The sequence below is a fragment of the Sturnira hondurensis genome, unplaced genomic scaffold (assembly GCF_014824575.4).
Source record: "Sturnira hondurensis isolate 20B ecotype Veracruz unplaced genomic scaffold, ASM1482457v3 Scaffold0018525, whole genome shotgun sequence".
NCBI classification, from domain to species: Eukaryota; Metazoa; Chordata; class Mammalia; order Chiroptera; family Phyllostomidae; genus Sturnira; species Sturnira hondurensis.
Genome location: NW_028091156.1, coordinates 4,571,247 through 4,593,634, shown reverse-complemented (window position 1 = coordinate 4,593,634; position 22,388 = coordinate 4,571,247). Strand labels below are relative to the sequence as shown.

The 22,388-nt window shown below is 45.4% G+C and overlaps 1 protein-coding gene across 3 annotated transcripts in view; it reads left to right on the top strand.

Moving 5' to 3' along the window:
* Positions 1 to 22,388, top strand: part of DISP1 (dispatched RND transporter family member 1) — a 138,210-nt gene that overhangs the window by 78,013 nt on the left and 37,809 nt on the right. For all 3 annotated transcript variants that reach the window (XM_037069551.1, XM_037069552.1, XM_037069553.1), the window contains one exon: positions 12,464 to 12,995. In XM_037069551.1, the coding sequence (XP_036925446.1) occupies positions 12,464 to 12,995 (532 nt within the window). The remainder of the gene's footprint in view (positions 1 to 12,463; positions 12,996 to 22,388) is intronic.

Sequence of the window (22,388 nt, the reverse complement as noted above, 5' to 3'; positions counted from 1 at the left end):
GCATTTCCATTGTAACGCAGTTGAATCCAGTTACAGTTATATTACAGTCGCAGTTATATTACAACTGGATTTCCTTCTTAAAGTGGAAATCGGAATATATTTGCCATGTTTACTTTTGCTTAAAGTGAGAATGGATGATGNAATCAAATCTTGTGAGAACATAGTAAAGCATCAGCATTTTCCCACCTGTGAAAACAGAAGGCCCGTGAAGATAACCACTTGGGAGCCAAGCTTCCCGGGCAAGTCTAGAGCTGAGCAGGGCTCGCGTCGAGCGCACAGTTTGGCATACGTCTTCCACTTGTGTTCGAGTTGATTGGGTGTCTTACGGTGCACCGTGTGCGTTTCCATTGTAACGCAGTTGAATCCAGTTACAGTTATATTACAGTCGCAGTTATATTACAACTGGATTTCCTTCTTAAAGTGGAAATCGGAATATATTTGCCATGTTTACTTTTGCTTAAAGTGAGAATGGATGATGTATATGCGGCTGGCAGAAAACTTCAGACTAGTTTAACTTGCGAATTATTTCTGCGTCTGATGGTGAAATGTAAATTTTTAAAAACTAGATTAAAATTTCATGAAACTGAGGTATTTCATGCAAGTCACTGACTGACCAATAATGACTTTCTTCAGTGAAGATGCAGAAAGAAAGAGAGAGCATACTTTACAATTTGCTAAAATTTTTATTTGACAGGTATTCCTGCTGAAAGAAAAAGAATGAAATATGTTCTGTTTACCCACTAGATGGTTTTTAGAGATGATAGTATTTATAATTTTAAAAACCTCCAATTCCTTTTGATGGTTAGGAAGTCCCCAAACTCCATAAATAAGCTCTGAAATGGTGTTTCACTAGTAGACAGTAGGGTCACTATTTCCCATGGTTTTAATGTCTGCTGACCCATTTCTACTTTTAAAAATGTTAAAATGAGTAGCCTTTTTTGAATTATTTTATTTACTTTAAAATTTTGCATTTCCAAAAAACTACCTTAGAATGCTTTCTTTGCCCAAATCTTGAATATTGAAATGTTTCACTGGCCTGTCCTTCATGTGTAACTCTCGGGCTCAGTGCACAAGAAGAAGGCAGAGTATTTTTTACGCTTGCCCTGCTTCACGTAATTACATCATAGGCCTGAGTTACATGAACTGTGAGCAGCAACTGTTTGCCTTGATTATGACAAATGTGTAATGTTTAAGAATCTGAAAGGATTGCCCTCCAAGGCAGTCTAGAAAATACATGTTACTGGGTGGAAAAGGTGGAGGGATCAAGCAAAAAAAAAATAAAATAAAGCACAGACCAGGGTATGGGGACTGCCAGAGGGAGAGGGAAAGGGGGCGAGGGGGGTGGAATAGGGCGAAGGCGGCGGGGGGGAAAAGGTGGCAGAAGGAGACTGGACTCTGGGTGTCGAGTGCACGATGCCCTGTGCAGACGTGCGTAGAGCTGTGGTCTTGAGGCCTGTATGGCTTTATCCACCCCGGTCCCCCCAGTCAATTCCATAAAAAATAGGAAAAATACATGTATGCATGTTTGCTTGTCTCAGTCCAGGAGATGATGTGTGTTCTACGATTGATTCACCCAACATTTAATCCAGTCTCAGTTGGCTTTGTAATTTTTACTGAACCAGTCAACCCTTTTTAGCAACGACTGGGGAATGTGCTCTCTCCAGTCAGTGCCGGCTGTGCCCCAGCTGGCCTTTCCTTCCAGCTGCTCTGACTGGGGGGCTGGAGAGGAGCATTCTGATCAGAGAGGTCTCCTGTGCAGCGCAGGGTGGGTGAGGGGCGCCCCTGGCACGTGCACCCTAGGAACATTCCCTAGTTTTAAAAAATGTGGGGATTTCTGGTCACATGCTACCACGGGACATAGACAAGCGAACTGCTCGGCCCGTCAGCCTTTTGGAGAAATATAAAGCAATGCAACTATAATAAATTAGAAAATCGAGACTTGGTCAAGAGGGGGCCTTTGTTCTCTTTATCTTCATTTCAGTTCTTTTATCATTTTAGTTTCTATTAAACAGGCTCACTCACTGCAGACTCACGTATTAGATGGCAAGAAAACTATTCGCAGGGAGCACTGTAGGTGCATATTATGTGCATACTAAATAAGGTCATCACCCGCTTAACTAGAAAATAGGATTTAGTTACCTTTGTGAGCAAATGGGAAACCCTGTGTGAATAGTAAATATAATGGCAGTGCATCTGATGTGTACGAGAAAGCAAATAGCAGAACTCACAAGCATTTATAGTGATAATTTAAGTAAGGAATAGGTAGAGGTTTCCAAAAGGTAGACCCAGGCTCTTGCTAAGTCCATTTACTGACCCAGTTCAAGTAAGAAAAAGGGTCAAAGTTTGATGTTTTCCTGAGCTTAAAATCTCAGAGTCCTTTAAGTAAATGGATGTCGCTCCTTGGGTTTGATACGAAAACTTTGAGAGCCGATGCCCAGGTGGCCCGGGAGACCGAAGGATGCCTTCAAGAGGCTGCGGGCTGGGCTCTGCAGGGAAGAACCATCTGGGGAGCTGCTCCAGGAACTCTGGTCCGCTGCTTCTCACACTTCCCGGAACAGCAGGGGGTGGAGCCTGGCGGTGTCAGATACTTAGCATTTGTGGGGAGAGCTGAGCTAATCCTAAATGCAGCCTTAAAAAACACCACCTCGAACCCCAACAACTTTCCAGGTCTTTGTGGTGATCCATGTCAATTTTTGACTTTATGGAAGCCATCATAAAACTTCTCTCCCTTTCTTCTGCCTCACAGGATGTGGGAATAGAATTTTCTTAATTTGACTGACCTCAGTGATGGTTTTTTTTTCCTTTGAGTGGCTAAATTTTGAGGTTTTGACATGTGTGGAGTATTAAACGTTCCTGAGGACATCAGACAACCTGTTCACCCACGTTGCTCAAGCTCAGTAATCTGATCCTGTTTCTGAGACCAAGCTGAAGTCACATAGACCCCTTGCCTTGAAACTCGCCTATTTTGCAATTGTAGCTGAGCCAAAATAGTTGGCAATGAAATATTATGGCCCAGCCATAGGCCTATCACGTCTCAAGAGGCCTGTTTATTACCAAGCATCTTGTAATTCTGACTTGGCTGGGATGGGAGGTGGGGTAGCAGGCCTGGTATCTGGCAGCTGTCTCATCCTAGAGTTGGAATGTTTAAGATGCTTAAAATGCAATCAATTTTTTTTCTTTTCTCTCCTGTGCTTTTTTTTTTCCATTTTGGCATAAAACTTGAGGAAACTTGCTCTTTTAATAAAGGCGCTTGGGCTTCACTTTTTAGAGTTTGATGGGGGTGGGGGTGTATTTTTTTCTTGAGTCGAACTCATCAGACACATTAGCTGCATCCTAACCTTTATGTAAATGATCTGTGAGTAATCAAGGCTGTGGGACAACTTGTTCATATTTCCACAGCATCCTTCCACATGAATTCGGCCCTGTTGTCTTTCAAACTAATGTCTTATTAAGGGCTTCTCTTAGCTGCACCCTTGTCCCCCCACACCCTTATAGCCTCAAAAGTACTACAGATGAAACCTCTTTTCAATGTAACAAAAAAAAAAAAAAAGTGAAGATCATCCAAGTAATACAAAGCCACTCCAATGTGAAGTAGCAGGTCTGTTTTTTGAATATACAGCAACAGTCTTCATTGCAAGCAATCGTTTTTGAATGTTGATGATTTTGAGTGGCAGTTGCTTGCTCTTATCAATTGATCAGCGTTCATTTTACAGAGTATAAATCATTTTGTTCTCACCCCTGGCTGCACATTAGAATCATTGGGGGGAGCATTTTTTAAAATACTAATGCCACACCCCGTTACAATGTGAGTTAAATCACAGCCTGTGGGGCCAGGGCCCCGTGTCCGTAACTATTTATTTATTTATTTCTGAGGGGACTGCACTGTGTGCCAAGGGCTGGGACCTCTGCAGTACACACTCGCAGCTCTGGGAATATCTATTGTATTTATTGCATTTCCTTCGGCATTTGCAGGGGACTAACTCAATGTCATGGCTGGTCCTTGGGTTAGTTAACAACACACCTGAGGGCTTTCTAGAATGTTTTGGACACGTATTTCTGCTTATAGAAAACGTCTCTAGTTTTATTTTGTATACTCTTAATTATACAAATGAATTTAAATAGAATTTAAGTTCTCCTGAAATAGGAACTCGAGGATTTAGGAAGCCCCTCTCTCTCTCAGTCAGGGGCATGGACACTGTGGACACAGTACTTGTAAGTGTGGGGAGAAGAGGGGAAGGTTCTGTGGAATGATAATTTTTGTGGATGAACTTGGAAAAGAGATCTCTCTTGAGATATGTATGTAGGAAGATGAAGTTTATGATAAAAAGAGGATGTTATTGACTATCATTTATCCCAGACTATAAAAGATAAACTGTATTTTATACCCAGAGTTCTCTTCCCGCATACTCCTAGAGCCATGGCAAAGGCACATGGACGAAAAACCGGTGAGAGGAATGAGATTCACGTTCCCACAGCCCTGAAATCGCCGTTGCTCACCCCGCAGGTGCAGCCGTCTCCACCTTGACAGCCTCACCCACATGTAGCGACAGGCAAGCTTCCCGAATTCAGGGTTCCCGGGTGTGGCACACACACTGTAACATCTTCCTACAGTTATCTAGCTTTTATTCTTGTTGTTGTTGCACATCGTGGGGAGGGGACTTTATCTGCCAATTATTTTATTCCCCCCCCGCACTATTTACCCCCCCATACCCTGTCCACCCTCCCTCTCTCCCCCACGATCACCACACTGTTGTCCATGTTGGTGAGTTCCTCCTCATTTCCTTTGGGCTGAACCCCTCCACACCCCAGTGCCCACTCCCAGACCTGTGAGCCGCTCTCCATCTGTGAGTCTGTCTCTATTTGTACCTTCTCAATAGTACAAATTTAATAGGAAAACAGTAAGTGTTCATTGTAAAAGAGCAGTGATCGTTACTTTGGGATTTTTTGCTTTTTCATGGTGTGATGAAAAGCATACTAATACCTAGAAGGTTCTTGTGAAATGTATATTTAGTGGTATAGTATAGATTCCCAAATGTGTAACAGTGTGTCTTTGAAAAAATGGCTTTGAATGCCTTGCAGTTTATGCTTAAGGGGAATAATAACCATAATACTTCATTTTTTTGATTAAGTGAAGATATTTCTTCATGTTCTTATTGAAGGAGAATTTAATGGTAGAAAGTTCATGAACTTGAAGAAAAACAAGAAAATTTAATTTGTCTCAGAAGGGGAGACAAATTAAGTTATATTTATTCATATATTAGATTACATATATTTATTAGATTATATTAGGTTCTATTTCTTTATTTATGACCATTCTTTTTAGTTTCTGAAAAGTACCCAATTCTTTGCTTAAAGATACAGGTTTTGCTGTCCTGTCACAGTGACATCATTTTGAAAGAGTCTAAATGCCACGTGACCATGAGGGCCAATCCTTTGCCTTGCTTTTTGGGTCTGCCTAACGTGGTGCATGGGCCGGGGGCCCCTCTGCTTAATTCAGTGAATGTGTCTCCTATACTATCTGATGCTGGCTGTACCTTTCAAACTCTCTTGGGGAACACTGGATTCAGAGGCCTTTTTCACGGGGCCCTCCAAATGGCGTTTTCTCGAAAGAGCCTCTAGTGGCCTCTAACAAGCTAGCTGGACGTGGCAATGCCCTAGGGGCATCTTGAGGTGGTGGAAAGCCTTCCTTTCGGAGAGATACTGGTCTGAGAGTGAATTTCAGTCATCGATTTGGATTAGTTATACGTTGATATTTTTTACCCGGTTTTCTCTGTAGCGGTTTAACAATATCTTTAGAGAGGTAGAGAAAATGTTTCACATAATGAGATGTTTAAAAAAACAACACACCGCGTTTTCGCTGGTCCTTTCAGGGGAAAAGGACTCCTACAGACAAGACCTGGCCGATGACCTTTTGCCATGCGTCTTTGAGAGCCCTAAGGCAGAAGGTGACTAAGACACAGTTCTTTGTCGGTTTCTCCGGTGCTTTTAGAGAAGCTATTGATTCTTTAGCCATAGTACTGAGTAGTAATAAGTCAGCTTAGTTCCAGTGATCAGCAATAAGGCCATCATTTCTAGCCATCAAAAGTGATCATTTTAGGCTGAGCGTCAATCCATTTGGGAGGAACGGTTTTGTATTAGAACAGGTTGAGCAACCACAGCACGGTACCCCCAGACTGCCTCTGTACCCGGTGTGAGAAAGACCTCCGGCATCTTTCTACACCCCCTTCAAGTTTGTAGACCCCTTGGGGGAAACAGCTGATCTTGCCCAGTAACTGGGCGAGGTGCTCCGTCCATATACACATTGCACTGAAGAGATTTAGGGTTGTCTTGGTTGTCTTCTTACTCGCACAACAGTTTGCATTGTAAAATAAGCCAGAATTAAACTTGGCTATCAGCTAGAACCTCTAGTTAACATGTGTCATGTTCCTCTGTCTTAATTGGAAAAATGGGCCTTTATTTCTCTGTCCACTGTTGTCCTCTTCCTGCTTGTCTTACCCTTTCTGTGGTAATTGTGCAGCACGGGGCCATTACTTAGGCCTAATTCTCCTGTAGCCGCCCCCACCTGGCTTGTGGTCAGGCCTGGCTGCACAAGGTGTGTTCCAGCAGCGTGGGTGTGCCATGGGCAGCCTGCTGCCCCACTCCAGGGGGACAGTACCAGAATCTGCATTTAAACCACCTTGCCAAGTGCTCCTTGGTGTCTGAGAAGCGCTGGCTTGGTGTCGTGTATTTTACCTAGAGAAATCACGCTGTCGGGCGCGTCACTCTTCTGAAGAAGACGGTTGGCTGAAACGTGGGGCCTTGTTGGTGATCCATTTACGGTTAGGTTTGGTGCTGGGAACCTGACAAAGCATGGGGGGCCTCTAGAACCTGTCATCTGAGCTCGTGAATGGGGCATAGCTGGAAGCCCTCCACACCTCGGCAGCAGGCTTTCTGGCCCTACCATTTGAGGCTGTCTGTGTCTCAGGTTCTCTTTTGGAAAATGAAGTGCATTGCCTGCCACACCTGTTTTTCCGAGGGCCGTTAAGAGGATCAGCTCCAGAGAGATCATGCGTGTGAAGGCGTTTGGAAATACCGGAGAGGTGTGCTATTGTGTCTGTGCATGCGGATGGGGACGATGTCCCTTCGGGCTAGACAAGCCCTGTGTTCACCAGGAGTGGTGATGGCTTTGCTAAATGGCTTTGCTAAATGGCTTTTACCTTGGTAATTGGGACAGGTCTGTGTAATCCCTTCAACAGTACAGGTAGATTTTAACTTGACGGTTTTCTGGCCACGCCAACAGTTCCGACTTCCAGTTCCAAGTAGTTACTGTGAGGCTTTTTCGTAACACTCCTTGTTCGATGTGGAGTCACCTAAATATCTTGCATCCTTTGGGTACATTGTGTGTCATTAGCATCTTTTGGTATGTAAGATATTGACAAATAAAACTTCCATAATCCAAACAGACCCTACTCTGATTATATGGTAGCATTTTCGGTAAGATGCTATTTTTTGTCTTTGAAGCATGGTCATTTCCTTATATCTTACAGGTGGTCAGTTCTGTGAGTCCCCAGCCAGAGTAGGATGTCATTGTCTGACCCTTCTTATCACGTGAACTCCGACGACTTTTCTCCCTGCGTTTCAACACAATCGAAATGTGTCGTATTTCTTCTCTATCGTGTCTTCATAATGCTTATGGAACCAGTCACGGTGCTTGGGGTTCGTACATAGCTTTGGTCCAACAAACAACAATTAGGTTCCTGAATAATATTTAATGATTAAATATTAATCATAATTACCTTTTGATCTTCATTAGTCATTGGGCTAGAAATGTTGTGTTTTATTAAAATCCTATGTATTCAATACAAGATACGTTTGTAGGAAAAGTTGCGTAAAATGTGAAAGCCTCCTCCAGCCTGTCCAACGCTCCATCAGGAAACCATGTTGGCGTGGTCTTGTGTCCTTCTAGAAACTGTCTTGTATATTCTAGCCACGTACATGTAGCGTCCTTGAACTTTTTAACAAAATGGGCTCCTAGATGGAGTCCATAGGCTGTTCTGCAGCCCGGTTTATTTACACATAAAGATGGACGTCTCTCCGTAGCGATAATCCTGATGCAACCCGTTCTTCTTTGTCTTTGTACAGAATACCTTGTGTAGGGACATGGCAGAATTTAGTTCTCCCCTTGAGAATTTAGATTGTTTCCAGTTTTCACTGGTACAGCAATGTTATCCGACAATGTTTATCTTCCCACATTGTTGAAGTAGGTCCAAAGGATAAAGGCCTGGTGCCATTGTTGATTAAAGATGAGAGTTTTTAACCAATGAGCGTAGTATAATGTTACTCTCTTAGGAGGTTGCATCCATTTGCATTCCAAACAGATTTAACTCTTTAAGAACAACCAAGACTTAGAGACTTAGAGACGCTAAGAGTGTAAGGAACTTGACCCAGGTTCTCAAGGTTGGTCGCTGGTGTAGTCATCTGTCAAATTCAGACCTGCCCAGGCTCTTTCTTCCACGGCACAGAGGTCTCGGCTGCATTTTAAAGCTATAATTTTGGCTTTCAAACTAGGAAGCGGCATTCTGTGTCTTTGTAATGTTCTCATCACTCAATGAAGCTATAATAATTCTCCCACCATAAATGCACAGCCCTTTACAGTTTTCAAAACACTTTTGAAAGCCTATGAGATGAACATGGATTATTAGCCTGATTTACACATGGGAAGAACTTAGATTCAAAGGGAAAAACTTACATTTCAAAATGTAATCCAAAGGCGGTTCTTGGCTGAAGGCCTTCCAGCCCCCACCCCACTGAAGCGTGCAGGACATTAAAATGCTAGTAGAAATAGGGTGAAGTGGGGAGCGTGGGATTCGTGGCTTTGTACTGCTTTTGACGCATCACATGCATGAACAACAGGAAATCCGCTAAAGCATCTGGCCACGGGCCCCATCACACCTGAGCCCCCAGACGAGTTCTCTTCTGGCAGTGTCTGCGTGTCAGGGCCCCGAGGAAAACAGGTGATCTCAGCATAGCTGTCTCCCAAAGCCACTCCTGTTGTTTGGTCCGAAACCAACCTGAAACTTCCACCGTACATGCTGCGACCGCTGCATTTATAATCACAGAGCATTCCATTTACTGTCCCACAGGAGTTCCCTTTTAGGATGGGGACTCTTCCTCTGGCTCATCTGCTTCCCTGTTCTATCCCAGGCTCAGGTCAATTTTTTTTTCCTCATTCCTCTCAGTTCCAAAGAGATAAGATCTCTGGGCCCCGGGCAGCTCTTGACCTCAGATGGAACCTTTGCCGGCTCTCCTGGGCCCCTGGACTCCTGCACCGCTGCATCCACAGAACATAATTCATGCACATTTCTGAGCCCAATTTCTGGTTTTGCTTCTGCTTATTTTTTTTTTACTTATAATTCATCACTTATTTATAAAGTCAGTTTGGTTTTTCTCATTTGATGATTAAAGACCCAATCACAGAAAGCTCATGTGACTTATTTGAACTACAAGCCAAAGCCAGAGTTCAGATTAGTCTTTACTATCCACTAGTTCCTACTTCGCTGCAAGAAGTCGCCAAGTTACGAAACAGGTTTTGTTCCAAAACTTCATTTGTAAGGCAGTTACTTGGCATTTGAACTGCATTTTACCACAGTGGGGGGAAAATGTTATAAATGGTGATTAAGTCCCTTGGCTGGCCTGCAAAAATCTGTTTAACTCTTATGTAACTACAAAATGATTCATTTGTAATAAAAATAAGAGGGAATGATAGCTGTAATTCTGGTTACAAAGAAAGAGAAATTGCTTTTTCCTGAGGAGAAGCAGATCCACTTAAATGATAGGGAAACAAAAGAAATTGACAAGAGCCCAGAGGGCTTCCGGTGCACTTTGAAGGGTGTCAGGGCTGGATGACACTCTGTTTTAAGCCCAGCTTCACTTGAAAACTTTTGAAGATTTTGTTGTTAGATACTTCCCACTATCGCAACTCGCCTGACAGCTGTGATTAGAGTCAATAGGATTGATTGAATGAAATACTTTTCTTTAGAGAGGAGAAGGGAGGGAGAAAGAGAGAGAGAGAAACACCAGTGTGTGGTTGCCTCTTGCATGCCCCCTACTGGGGACCTGGCCTTCAACCCAGGCACGTGCCCTGACTGGGAATCAAACTGTCGACCCTTTGGTTTGCAGGCTGGCACTCAATCCACTGAGCTGCACCAGCCAGGGCTCAATTAAATTCTTTAAAAAAGAGAGACTCTCCAAGGTATTAACCAGCCTGGGGTGGTAGAACCAAACTCTCAAACCAGAAAAGCCTGCCTTCCATCCTCCTGAGGGAAGGGGTAGCAGGAGTCGTGGTTGTTCCATTCATCTCAGCAGATCCGTCACCTGGGGTAGTGTCGCTGAGGACTGGAGTCAGGGCTTGGTAGCGGGAGTGGTGGGTGGCGGCTTGCGCAGCCAGGGGCTCTGCTTCTGGGAAATGACTGCCTTCATCTCACGTTTGCTTCTCACGTGGTCTACGCGGCCTTTCACTTAAGCGTACAAATAAACATCTTAAACTTCAACTGACTTTTTGAACTCTGGTGCCTTTTCAGGTGGCCTTTCTGCTTGTTTTCAGAGCATTTCCGTACAGCTTTTTCCTTTTGTTAACAACACGACAGAGGCTGTGTTCTTGAGTAGGCGGGAGCTTGAGTGAGCAGACCTGGCTGAGGTGGCACGTGTTGGGGAAGGGATGGAAGATGAGTTTGCGCTCCTGGGTCAGGACAGGACTCCGACCAGCTCCCCACCCTGCCTGCCCACTACTCGGAGAACATAATACGTTTAGCTGCCACTGCTTCGTGTTGAGTATGGTATTTGCGTGTTTTAGAAAACATATAAAGCTTTGTTTTATAGTGTATATTTATACCCAGGAGTGATTCAGTGAAGGAGAGAGCCACCGTATTTACCGTGACAATTCAAAATCCCCCTCAGCAGCCATTCTGAAAGGCAGCTGGGATCGGCAGACCCCTTTCAAAGGCGATAAGGCCGATGAGGGAAGTAACATCCACTTGATCGGTGTTTTGATATTTCTCAATGTTTTGCCTTTTCACTAAAACAATGTACGACACTTGGTTTCTTAGCTTTGATAGTTCTGTAATGGAATTGGTGTGGGTGTGGGTGTGTGTGTTTGAGGAGTTTTGTCCAAAAGGTGAATGAATTAATGGTGCTAACTTTGCATCCTGGTGTACAAGTATCTTCTGGGTGTGAGGGTTCAGATGGACACTCGGTGCGTTGTTCTGGCCTGTCCTGCCCAGAAGTGGCCCCGTTGAGTGGCTTTCAGGTTGGATGAAAACATGCGTGTACTGGGGCCGAAAAGAGATGCTTTCGCCTGGTGCCCGTGTGTCCGGGGGAGGTGGGGGGAGCCCGGGGAGAGATTCCTCCAGACGTTCTTTCTCTCCTTGGAAGAAGGCTGAGCCAGAAGTGTTCATGAGCCAGGGTACGGATTTCTTTTTTTCTTGTTGGATTTCACCTAAGGTTGAGTAGACCAATAATAGCATTTGATGTCCTAGGTTTTTAATTGCACATCTTCAGATTTCGAGTGTATTGGTCAGAATGGTGAGCAGGTATGGAGGAGGTTGCCTGCTTTTGCTTTTATTTGTTGACTGGGCAGAAATACGCTGCTGGTCATTTGAAGGGGTTTTTATACTTTCTTTTTTATTTTTTATTTTTTATTTTTCACATTGAAGACCTGGACCCTTTGATGGAATGGAAAAATTAGAAGCAGAAATCTCATTTGAAGCAAATCCCATTCATACTATTATTTTTCTCTCCTGCATGCCGTGAATACTACCTGTAATACATAACATAAAAAAAAAAACAAGTAATAAGTTCATGGCGATTCATGTGCTAGGTCTGGTCACTGTTTTCTCAGCATTACATTTATTGGTTTAGAGGATAATAAACCTTTTGTGCCCAATATCTCGGTCGCCACGATTCTTTGCCTAGCTGATTAGTTTTTATTTCCTTCCGTTTATTCTAGGACCTGAGCGACTTCGAGGAAACATCCTATTTCCTTGACATTTTTCTAAGACGTAAGACATTCTAAAGATTATTCACCTTATTTTAACCTACACAGCTTTCGGCCTTCTGAGTTTGCCCTTTACCCCTATGTCAGGACCCCTCAAACACGACATTGTTGAAAAGCTGAAGGATGATATTGGTATTCTCTCTCTCCTTCCTCTTCCCCACACCACCCTAAAATGTTCTGATTTTTCACTGATACATGTATATTCAGGACGAGGAGGGGGGTGATGGGAAGTGGTCGGTAAGGACAGCAGAGGGTTCTCAGGTGCAGGGAGTAAAGTCGAAGAGGAGGGTGCTGTCGGCTGGCTCCATCGGACCAGCCAGTCTAGCGAGCGCTCTCACACCTCCTGCAGGATCCCCTGCTTCCAAAGGACCTTTCCTACAGGTTTGCCTGCCCAGCCCTAACCGGACGATTTTATCTCCTGGTCTTCCCTAGGGTCAAGGCACCGGAGCATGGCTCAGAGCAACGGCAACAGCGATTTTGGGGTTCTGAGCCCTGGCAGCATCACAGCTGGGGCGGCTCACCCCAGTCCCCTCCCTGCCTGCGACGGAGACCCCGTAGCCCAGCAGCTCACCCCCAAAGAAGCAGCCGCAAGAGCGAAAGTGAGTCCCAACGGATGCCTGCAAGTGAACGGCTCGGTCAGGTCCTCCTTCCTGCCTGCAGACAACCCAAGAGCCACTCCGCTGTTACCCCGGTGCTGCCCGCCCTGCCCGTACCATCACGCGTTCGCGAGCCACAACGGCCACTGCGAGGGCGCTCCGGCGGAGGCTGGCTCCGCGCCGCCTGCGGCTCTGGCCGCGTGTTGCGTGCAGGCCCCCTCCGAGTACTCCGTGGCCCTCTGTCCCCACCACGCCCCCGTGTACCAGACCGCGTGCTGTCTCCAGCCCTCTCCGTCCTTCTGCCTGCATCACCCGTGGCCCGACCACTTTCAGCATCAGCCTGTGCAGCGGCACGTAGGCAGCCCGAGGTGAGTGGTCCCGAGCTGTGCTCGCGCGAGCTCTCCTAACCCCATGTGAGTGTTTCTGCTGGCCTTGCTGTTTCCAGAGGGGGAGAAACGCGTGGCAGAGAAAGAAAACCAAAGAAAGTGCGTGTTTTGTGGATTGTGCAAAGCCTAGTGAAATGCAAATAATACAGTGTTACGTCTGTTCTGCCCACTAAACCGTCCCTCCCTGCTCCCTGTCTGCTAGCTGCCCTTGCGAGGCCTTGAGCTAGGAAGTTCAGCAAAATGTTTTATTAGTAATAATTTCTGTTATTAAACATGATGAGGCAGCCTAAACAGCAGCGTTTGATTTTCTGTTATTGATAATGATCAAGGATCGTGGAGGGAAAAAGCACAAAACCAGCTACTTCCTTATGGTTCCTTGTGGCTGAACACACAATGTCCGTATGAGCATCTCTCCTCACCAGGCTGCACTTTACATCCCCGGGTCTTGGGCATTTGAGAGCTGACTCTTTAATTAAGAGTGAGTTCGCTGCATGCACACAGTGCATTATTGCTCGGCAGTAACGAAGGAAATGAATACACCCAGCGATCAGCTGAGTCCAAGTTGCCAGACACCAAACAGTACGTACTCCGATTCCATTCACGAGACGTTTGAGAGTAGGCAAAACAAACGTGTGGAGATCAGAACAGCGATAGCTTTGGGGGAAGAGGGAGAAGAGATGCCTAGAAGAGGCATGAGGGACCTTTCTGGGGTGAAGGAAACACCCCCAGTGAACCAAGCTGTGGGTTAAACTGGCGGACACACTTGCTGAAACGGATTGAACTGCTGACTTAAGATAATGAGCATTTCCCTGCATGTAAATTATACCCTAATTTAAAAAAGAGAGTGTTCTCTTCTATCCCTTTTAAAAGGTTTCATTACCTAGAAGCGTGACAGAACACTTAGTCTCTATAAAGCACTTGGTGTCTGACCAAATGTATTCTCAGTGCTCGCCCAGAGCCCACAGGACTTCACCGTGAGAGAGCCGTGGGCTGTGATGTGAAGGACGCCTGAAAATGACCGAGAACTTTCTAGGACTTTTCAATCTACTGGATCTGCAAATTCTTTACAAAAATTGTCTTTGAAAGTTGCTAAAAGAGTAGATCTGGAAAGTTTTTATCACAGGAAAAAGCAGTTTCTGTAACTGTGTGGAGTAATGGATGTTCACTAGACTTTCTCTGATAATCATTTCACAATATGTCACTACAAATATTGATTCATGACATTATATACCCGAACCTAATAATATGCATAAAAATGCATACTTGCCTATAATGAACATTCGTAGAAGAAACTGGAATAGCATGTGAGAAATTTTTTTATATTTAAAATTGTATCACAGGAATCTGAACCTCTTGATCAACTCTTTGTAACAAGACATAGACTCTTATAAAGGCACCTTGCAAAGGAATGCTTTGCGTCCAGTTGTGGGTATTACCTGCTTGATTGTGAAATGTGTGCTTCCGGCATTTCTTTCCAATTTTCTACATGTATCTAGGCATTTCTTTCCAATTTTCTACATGCATCTACGTATGTAATCAAAGTGAGTGAATACTTATGCTGTAATTCTAAGTAAGCTGAGACACATTTTTGCCTCCCGAGAGCTATAAGGTAGGAAGGGAGATGGAAAAGCAAACAGAGCTACGATACTGCAGTAGGTGCCACCGACAAGGACTCACAGGCCTGCAGATGTGAACGGAAGTGGCAGGTGGAGAGGGGGTCCCTTGTAGACAGCGGGGACAGTTTGTGTGACGGTTCACACAGCCCAGCACAGCTGGGACCTGGCGGAGGGAGAGCGGTGGGAGAGGCAGGTGCGCTGGGCCGGGTCCCGAGGGCACTGCCACCCTCGGTAAGGAGAGCGCTCTAGGTCCTACGCTAAGGCCCGTGGGGAGCCACTGTACATTTTTGTGGGCACGTGGTTTTTAATTGTGGGAAGGAAATATATATATAACAAAATGTATCATTTAACCCCTTAGGTGTGCAGTTCAGTAGCATTTAGTACATCCACATTGCCATGCATGCATCACCACCGTCCATCTCCAGAACATTCTTCAGCTTCCCAAATGGGAACTTCACACCTGCTAAATGACAACCCCCCTCCCCCAGCCCCCTGCCAACCTCCGTTCGGCTTTCTGTCACCATGAATTCGACTGCTCTAGGATCACAGGGTATCTGTCCTTTTGTGAGTGGCTGATTTCACTTAGCAAGGCTCATCCACGGTTTATCCAAGCCCCAGAGTGGGCCCGAGTGCCCTCCCTTTTTACGGCTGAATAATGCCCCGTCGCACGTAGGTACGCACCGCACCGTGTTTCTCCGTTCCTCTGTCAGGGGCAGTTGGGCTGCCTCGCCTTGTGGCTGTCGGGAAGGACACTGCTGTGAACATGAGTAAACGACCATCTCTGAGTTCCTGCTTTCAATGCTTCTGGGAGTAGACCCAGGAGCACGATGACCGGACCCTCTGGCAGTTCTGGGTTTAACTTTTGGGGGAACCACCACGCTGTTTCCACAGCTGCTAACTTTACGTCCCCACCAGCAGCGCACATCCTTGCTAACGCTCGTACTTTTGTGTGATTAAAAAAGGAAAGGCCATCTTAATGGCTGTGACCTTACCGATGGTTAAGCAAAAGAGGAATACTGTCAACTTCGCCTTTTAGAGAGACCTCCATTCTGCCTTGTGGAGAGTGGACTGGACTGGCTCCTGGGGGCCGGAGGGAGGAAGACCCTCATTGGAAGGCTTGCTGCAGCCATTCGGGTGAGAGACGGTGGCGACTTGGACCGGAGTTTAGAAATAGTCTCAGGCTAGAGAGATTTATGAGCATCTCCTAGGTCTGGTGAACAGTCAGGTACAGGGTGGGGGGCAAGGGTCTCAACCGATTCTCAGTTTCCTGGCTTGAGCAGCTGGGCAGTAGGTGGTCACTGCTGTCACTAAGACAGGGGACATAGGAGGAGAGCTCTGAACTAATGAGCAGGGCACTGACTCTCCCGGAGGCAGTAGTAACAGGGAAAGAGTGCCATCCTTTGTGTGTTCTTGAAAGGATGAGGATTCTGGGTTGATACACGACAACTACGTGGAGGGTAACAGGAGTGTTAGAGGTTATCTGAGAGTGAGTGCTGACACGCTGAGGCTCAGGCCATCAGGCACTTATCTACAAAACCGTGCCAAGGCCAAGGCCCTGGGCCAGGTGCCGAGTCTCCTCCTCAGGCCACTGAGAGATCCCCAGGAGCAAATGTGGACGCAAGTGTGTAGCTGCTGGGTGAGGAAGATCAGGGTGGTTTGGGACGGTGCTCACAGGATGTCCTTGCTAAGAAATACTGAAAGTCTCCCTGGCTGGTGCAGTTCAGTGGATTGAGTGCTGGCCTGGGAATCAAAGGGTTGCTGGTTTGATTCCCAGTCAGGGCACATGCCTGGGTTGTGTGGACCAGGTCCCTGGTTGGGGGTCGTGTGAGAGGCAAGCGATCAATGTCTTTCTCACACATTGATGTTTCTCTCCTTCTCATCCCCTCTCTAAAAATAAACAAAATCTTTTTTAAAGAGATATACCCAAAACGAGGATGTTACATGGTGCTTCACTGTCTTTCATTAGTTCCTCTACCCAGCACTTCTGGGGAAGCTATTAGAACAAAGGATCTACAAGAGGATGTCCACCATCAAGGAACTTGAACTAAGTTTCCTTTTAGTTTTCCTATGTGACTTTTCTGCATGTTGCTTTTGTATCTCGAATACTTAACGAAGCATTGTTCACTTACTGCATAAGAGGAGCTGTGACTTGGTCAAGGTGGATGGTGTCACATTACTGAAGGTGCCTCCCAGGGGCACGGCCACGGACTAACGCTGTGCACAGACCCCAGCGCTTTTGGCTGCGGCGGCTCCGTGCGCTTGCGCCACAGCTGGTCCCGGCTGGCTGGCACTTTGTCTTATTATTTTAAGTTTTTATTTGTTTAGAAAGCACTTAAACCATAGAGCCCGTTTGAAAGAGTCCAATAGAAAAATCTAATTTTATCCCAGCTCATTTGCCACTTCCTTTCCATTGTTCGTATTCCCATTCTCTTCCCCCCGCCTTTTGGGACACAGGAGGCTCGCTTTCAGCCCTTCTTGAATGTGCAGGCCTCTGTCATCCACCTCTGTGGTTTTTTGTTGTTTCTTTTTTGTTCGTTTGTTTTTTGCTTTTTAAAATTCTCCATTAATCTTCTGATTGATAGAATTCAGGTCACCTTTAGTTTAAATCCCATCTATCCCCCAATATGAGGTAGTTTAAATAGATCTTGCTTTAGAACCTCCGGCTTTTTCATTTGTGCATTCCTGTCCTCATCATCCCCACCCCTCGCACATTCATGAGCATCACCAGTCAGAACCCAGGAATTAAAGACGGCCGAAGGTGGTCTCTGCTCCCCATGAGACAAGGCCTGCATCCACACCACCTGGGGAGTGAAATACAAAATGAGTCTAAGAAGTTTCTTGTGCTGTGAAAACCACAGAGAACTCGGGGGGCTCAGAGGTGGGAAGGATCCCTGTAGGTGGATGAGGTTGGGGACAGTCTGACTGAGAAGAGAGAACTCAAGTGACCCTCGAAGGGTGACCAGGACACGGTAAAGGACTGGAGGAAGCAGACCAGGAGGGGTGAGGGGCTGTAGCCAGAAAGCATGCAAAAGTGAAGTCACGGAAAGTAAAGCAAACAGGATGGCCAGAGGGAAGGGGTCATTTGGATGGTCACGAGTGACGCTAGCTTTCCCCCACTCACGGTCCACAGCGCAGTCAAGTTGTCTGGGAGGCTGCGTGCTAACGGTCTGCTCCTCGTCCTTCAGAGATCTGGAAAATGTCTCTCAGGGCCCCGTCACATTCCATGTGTGCTGGTTGGAGCAAACTATTCATTTGGGATCTTCTTATTGCCATATTAAATGGAAAGGGTAATGGTTTATGACAATTAATAAGGAGTTCTGCATCCAAAAATAGCATACAAAGTTTCTAATCCAAACTGTACTTACCCTTTAATTTGGTGTTGCAAAGAAACGTGCCTCATTGTACCAGAGGACTTCGTAAAGGACACTTGGCAATGCCACGGACTCATTATCATGCCGGGGAACCTGTGATAGTTTTGGGTACTGGCCAAATGCATTTTTATTTCCCTGAAGGTGATTCTGGGGACAGATGGTCAGTTGGAATGTTCCCCGTGGCACTTTGGAGGAGTTACAGCTACACAGAGTTAGGAAGGCTTGGCACGGAGGAGCCAAGCAAGCCCCAGCATTAGCTCAGCCGCTTAAAGGTTAAATAAACATAATCACCGCAGCCTCCCATACATTGTGACTGTATAATTTTTGTAACCTGTATTTCCTTTCTCTTTTGGTTCTTTATTAATTTTCCAATTTCTGACTCACTTTTCTCAGAGGTTTTCTTTCTGTTTCCCCTTAGGACATGAGTTACTTTCTGTGAAGGGGACTCTGTAGAAATCAGGATCTTTGTCTTAGGTTCAACGAGGTAGAAACTGCCACTTGAAACCTTGGTCTTTTGTGTATGTTGTATCAGAACGTCCAGGCGTACAGTTACGGATTCGAGCGTCGTTTTCCGAAGTGTCTTACTTTGCCACACCTGGCCTTCAGTGGTCCACCCCTTCCCCCTTCCTGAGCTTGGTGATGGTGTCATTGTACTTTGCTAGGAGATTTGAACCAGAAATCACTTCGAACACTCCATCAGCAGCATAGCATAAATCTGGGCATGGACACCGACCCCAGAGTCTCTGATTTGCCCAAATCACCAGACTCAGCCCAGATGGAGTTTCCAAGACATTGGATCAATGAATGGGGAAATTCAAGCTTAGTTACTCAGCTATTTAGCATGTAATTGATGAGTACTTACCAAGTGTTAAGTGCTGGGAATAGAGTTAAAAACGGTCACATTGGCCCCCGGCTTCAAAGACATGGTGGTAATGTGAGCAGCGTAAGACATGTGGATTCAGCACGAGCCTCCCAGTGGTATCAACAGACTGTCTTCTTAAAGGAACAAACACTGACCGGGTGCTGCCGGGCCCCCCAGAGCACGGAAGTCAAATACCAGTGCCTTTGTAGGGGTACAGCCAGTTTACAGTTAACCCAAAAAGAGAGCCAGGCGAGAGTTTCGCAAATTCATTTCCCCCTCTTTTCCCCTCTCAGCACATAAACGTTACCAAGAAGTAATCCTCTGTCTTGATGTATGGGTCTGTCCAATATGACCTGTCCAGGACTCCTGTGTGACAGGTGTTTTCTGCAAGAGGAGCTGGTCGGACTGCATTCTTCAGGCCTGTGCTGTTCCATACTGTCCGATACATTGGAAAAGTCAGCCCCTCGGTCACACCTGGTCATTTCAGGGGCTCCATAGACACCTGTCACTTGTGGCTACCACGTTGGACAGCACAGATATAGGACGTGTCTGTCACCACAGAAAGTGTTTGGGGACAGGGCCCTCTTTCTTGGCTGTCCGGACAACCTCTGTGGCAGCGTATGGAACATGCATGACGTGGTGGAGGAAACAGCAGGATTCGACAGGCAGCGCCATTTTTCCTCAACACAGGCTACCTGTGTTTTGTTGAAAATGTAAACAAAGAAATGACAAAACCCCAAATCCCTTTCTGTCCTGAAGCCCTCCCTATATTATAAAGAGAATCTCCAGCATCTTCTAGAGGCCACAGTCGCATCTGCAGAACCTTGGCCTCACCATCATTTACATTAGTCTGAAGGCACGGTAGCCACTGACTCAGTCCGTCGTTGTCTGGGCTTTTTGGAAACACATCTAAAATGCCAGTGTAGCCCTGGCTGGTGTGGCTCAGTGGATTGAGCGTGGGCCTGCGAACCACATGACCACAGTTCGATTCCCAGTCAGGGCACATGCCTGGGTTGCAGGCCAGTTCCCAGCGGGGGACTCCCAAGAGGCAACCATACATTGATATTTCTCTACCTCTCTCCTTCCCTTCCCCTGTAAAGATGAATAAATAAAATAGAATACCAGTGTAAAAAAGTAAAGGTTTTCTCAAAGGCAGATGAGCACTGCTACCCTGCAGAGGTAGTCATAGGCGCTGCAGTTCAGCCCTCATCTCTCTTAATCCTCCAGCTTTCCTCTCTGCACTGTCCCAGGTAGCAAGAGCGTGGGCCTTAGAAGACACACGATGCGTTTGAACCTTGGCTCTGCCATCCACCAGCTGCGTGGCCTTGGTCCCTGTCTCTGCGAGTACAAGTCACCGTGGCCATTCTGCACACAGCATGGTGCCCGGAACCCGAGTGGTCTCCTTTCTCTTCTTGGTTCCTTTTATTTTCTTCTCTTTTCTTTTGCTGTTCTCTGCTGCCTGTGCAAATGCTGTTAGTATTGTTTTGGAAACCAAGTTATTCCTGCATCCTAGTTCAAGTAAGTGTGGCTCTCTGTTCTTCTTTCTCGATCTCACAGTTCACCCTATCGACCTACGGGGAAGAACGAGTGGAAAAGATGGTCACAGATTTGCTTTCCGAGAGGAAACAGGGGTTGTTGAGAATAAGTGGGCCTCTCCAACCCCAAGGACTCAGGGCCTTTATACTAATTATATAATCTGATTATGATAGTTAGTTTTAGAAGTCTGGTAAGATCAAATCTTGATTTCACTGAAACCAAGGTTTATTTTTACTTTCCTCAAAGTAGTCCAAATTAACTTTTTAAAACAGGATAATGTTTGTAAAATTTAAAATGTTCCAGGCTTGCTTGCCAAAGTAAGTGAGTTTGGCAGTCCCATTGAGTGAAGGCCTATTTTATTGGTAGGACTTCTTTGAGAGACTTTTATGTTATAAATGAGCAGACTTTAGAGTTTGCTGGGCCTTGTGGAATGCATTGCACAGCCTGTAATATATTTCAGAATATAAGCCTTGGTCATCTTTTAACAGTAAATGTCGAGAAACAATGCCCTTATTTTATAAAATTAATTAGTATAACATTTTGCAATGAAGTAATATGTTTTTACCCACTTTCCATATTCCTGCTGGGGTATGTTTAGCAGGTACTGGAGAGTGAAGAACAGAGAAACGGTTCAAATGTTCCTTTTTTCATTTTGGTTAAAAATAAAGTTTAAATAAGTACAATATTTGGCAAACAATAAAAGGTAAAAGACATTACTATGGATCCGCTACATCACTAATTCCAGGAAAAAGGAATTATCTGTAGTAGCTTCTTCCCAGACTCAAGTGGATTGTTAAGTGTAATTTTTAAGAGAATTTACAGAACTTAACATTTACAGAAGAATTTTGATTGCTGTCCTATTTTGTGTTCTTTCCAGCAAAATTGATTCTACAAAATTCTATATTTTTTTAAAACAAACCAGATAATGAACCAATTGCTTGGTATTTTGGAGTCTGCAATACAGCCTACTGCCTGGGACGTATTTGGAACTCAAGTATTTGTTGAATGAATTATTATTAAAAATTCTCAAGATTTTTTTTATTCACAAAACTTAAGTGTTTTTTTTTTAATCCTCATAAAATTAGATTGGTCACTGCAACCAGCAACCAGCTTACAGTCTAGTAGGAGAGAGATGAGAGGCTCTGTGAGCACCCCAGTCAGAGCCCAGAGGGTTTTGTGAGTGACCAACAGGGGGACAGAGTCGTAGGAGAGCTCAAAGCATCGTGGGAGAGGGGAGGGTCTTTTGGAAAATAACGGGAGTCCGGCTGCCTGGAGTGTGGGGACAGGTGGCCGGGAGGACTGAGAGTGGGAGCAAGTGGGAGGCAGCTGGGCAAGCCGGCTCCTTTGCCTGCAAAAAAGGGCCAGCGGAGGCGTCCCAGTGTGTGGCGCCCACTGGGTTCTTCGCATTCGACCTTGGAAGGTCAGTATGCTACAGTCAGTCAAAGAAGGCTGCTCCCTGCAAACAGTGGGTTCCAAATGTTGTGTTTTCACTTATCTGTTTATTCATTAAGCATCTAATTTAATTCCTAAGTACTTCATAGGCAGTAATTACGGAGTTTGAACACCTTTGATTCACTGATATTTCCCTAGGCTTACCGAACCACTTCCTTTTGTACTCATGTGTGTCTCCGGGGCCTAGCCCAGCGCCAGGCACTTGGTAAACACTCAGAAATTAATGGTTGAATGCACTGAAGAAATAATTGAGCATCAGCCCAGTTCTTCTTCTGTAGAGCTTGATTTTATGACATTTTTATCTAATAATAACAATCAGTTACCACTGGTCCAGTGTAGTGAGATATTTGCCAAACGGTGGGAGAAGGTTCAAAGCTTTTGTCTCCTTCCAAAGCTTGTTTTGTTATTGTCGTTTGAGTTTATTTTGGATGTGCCCTATCGTGTCCTTTAAGTTCCCCACCGCCCCCATACATTGGTTTCTGATTTTTTTTTTAAAGTACAGCCTTACCCATGAAGAGAAAAGAAAGAAAAGCTAGCG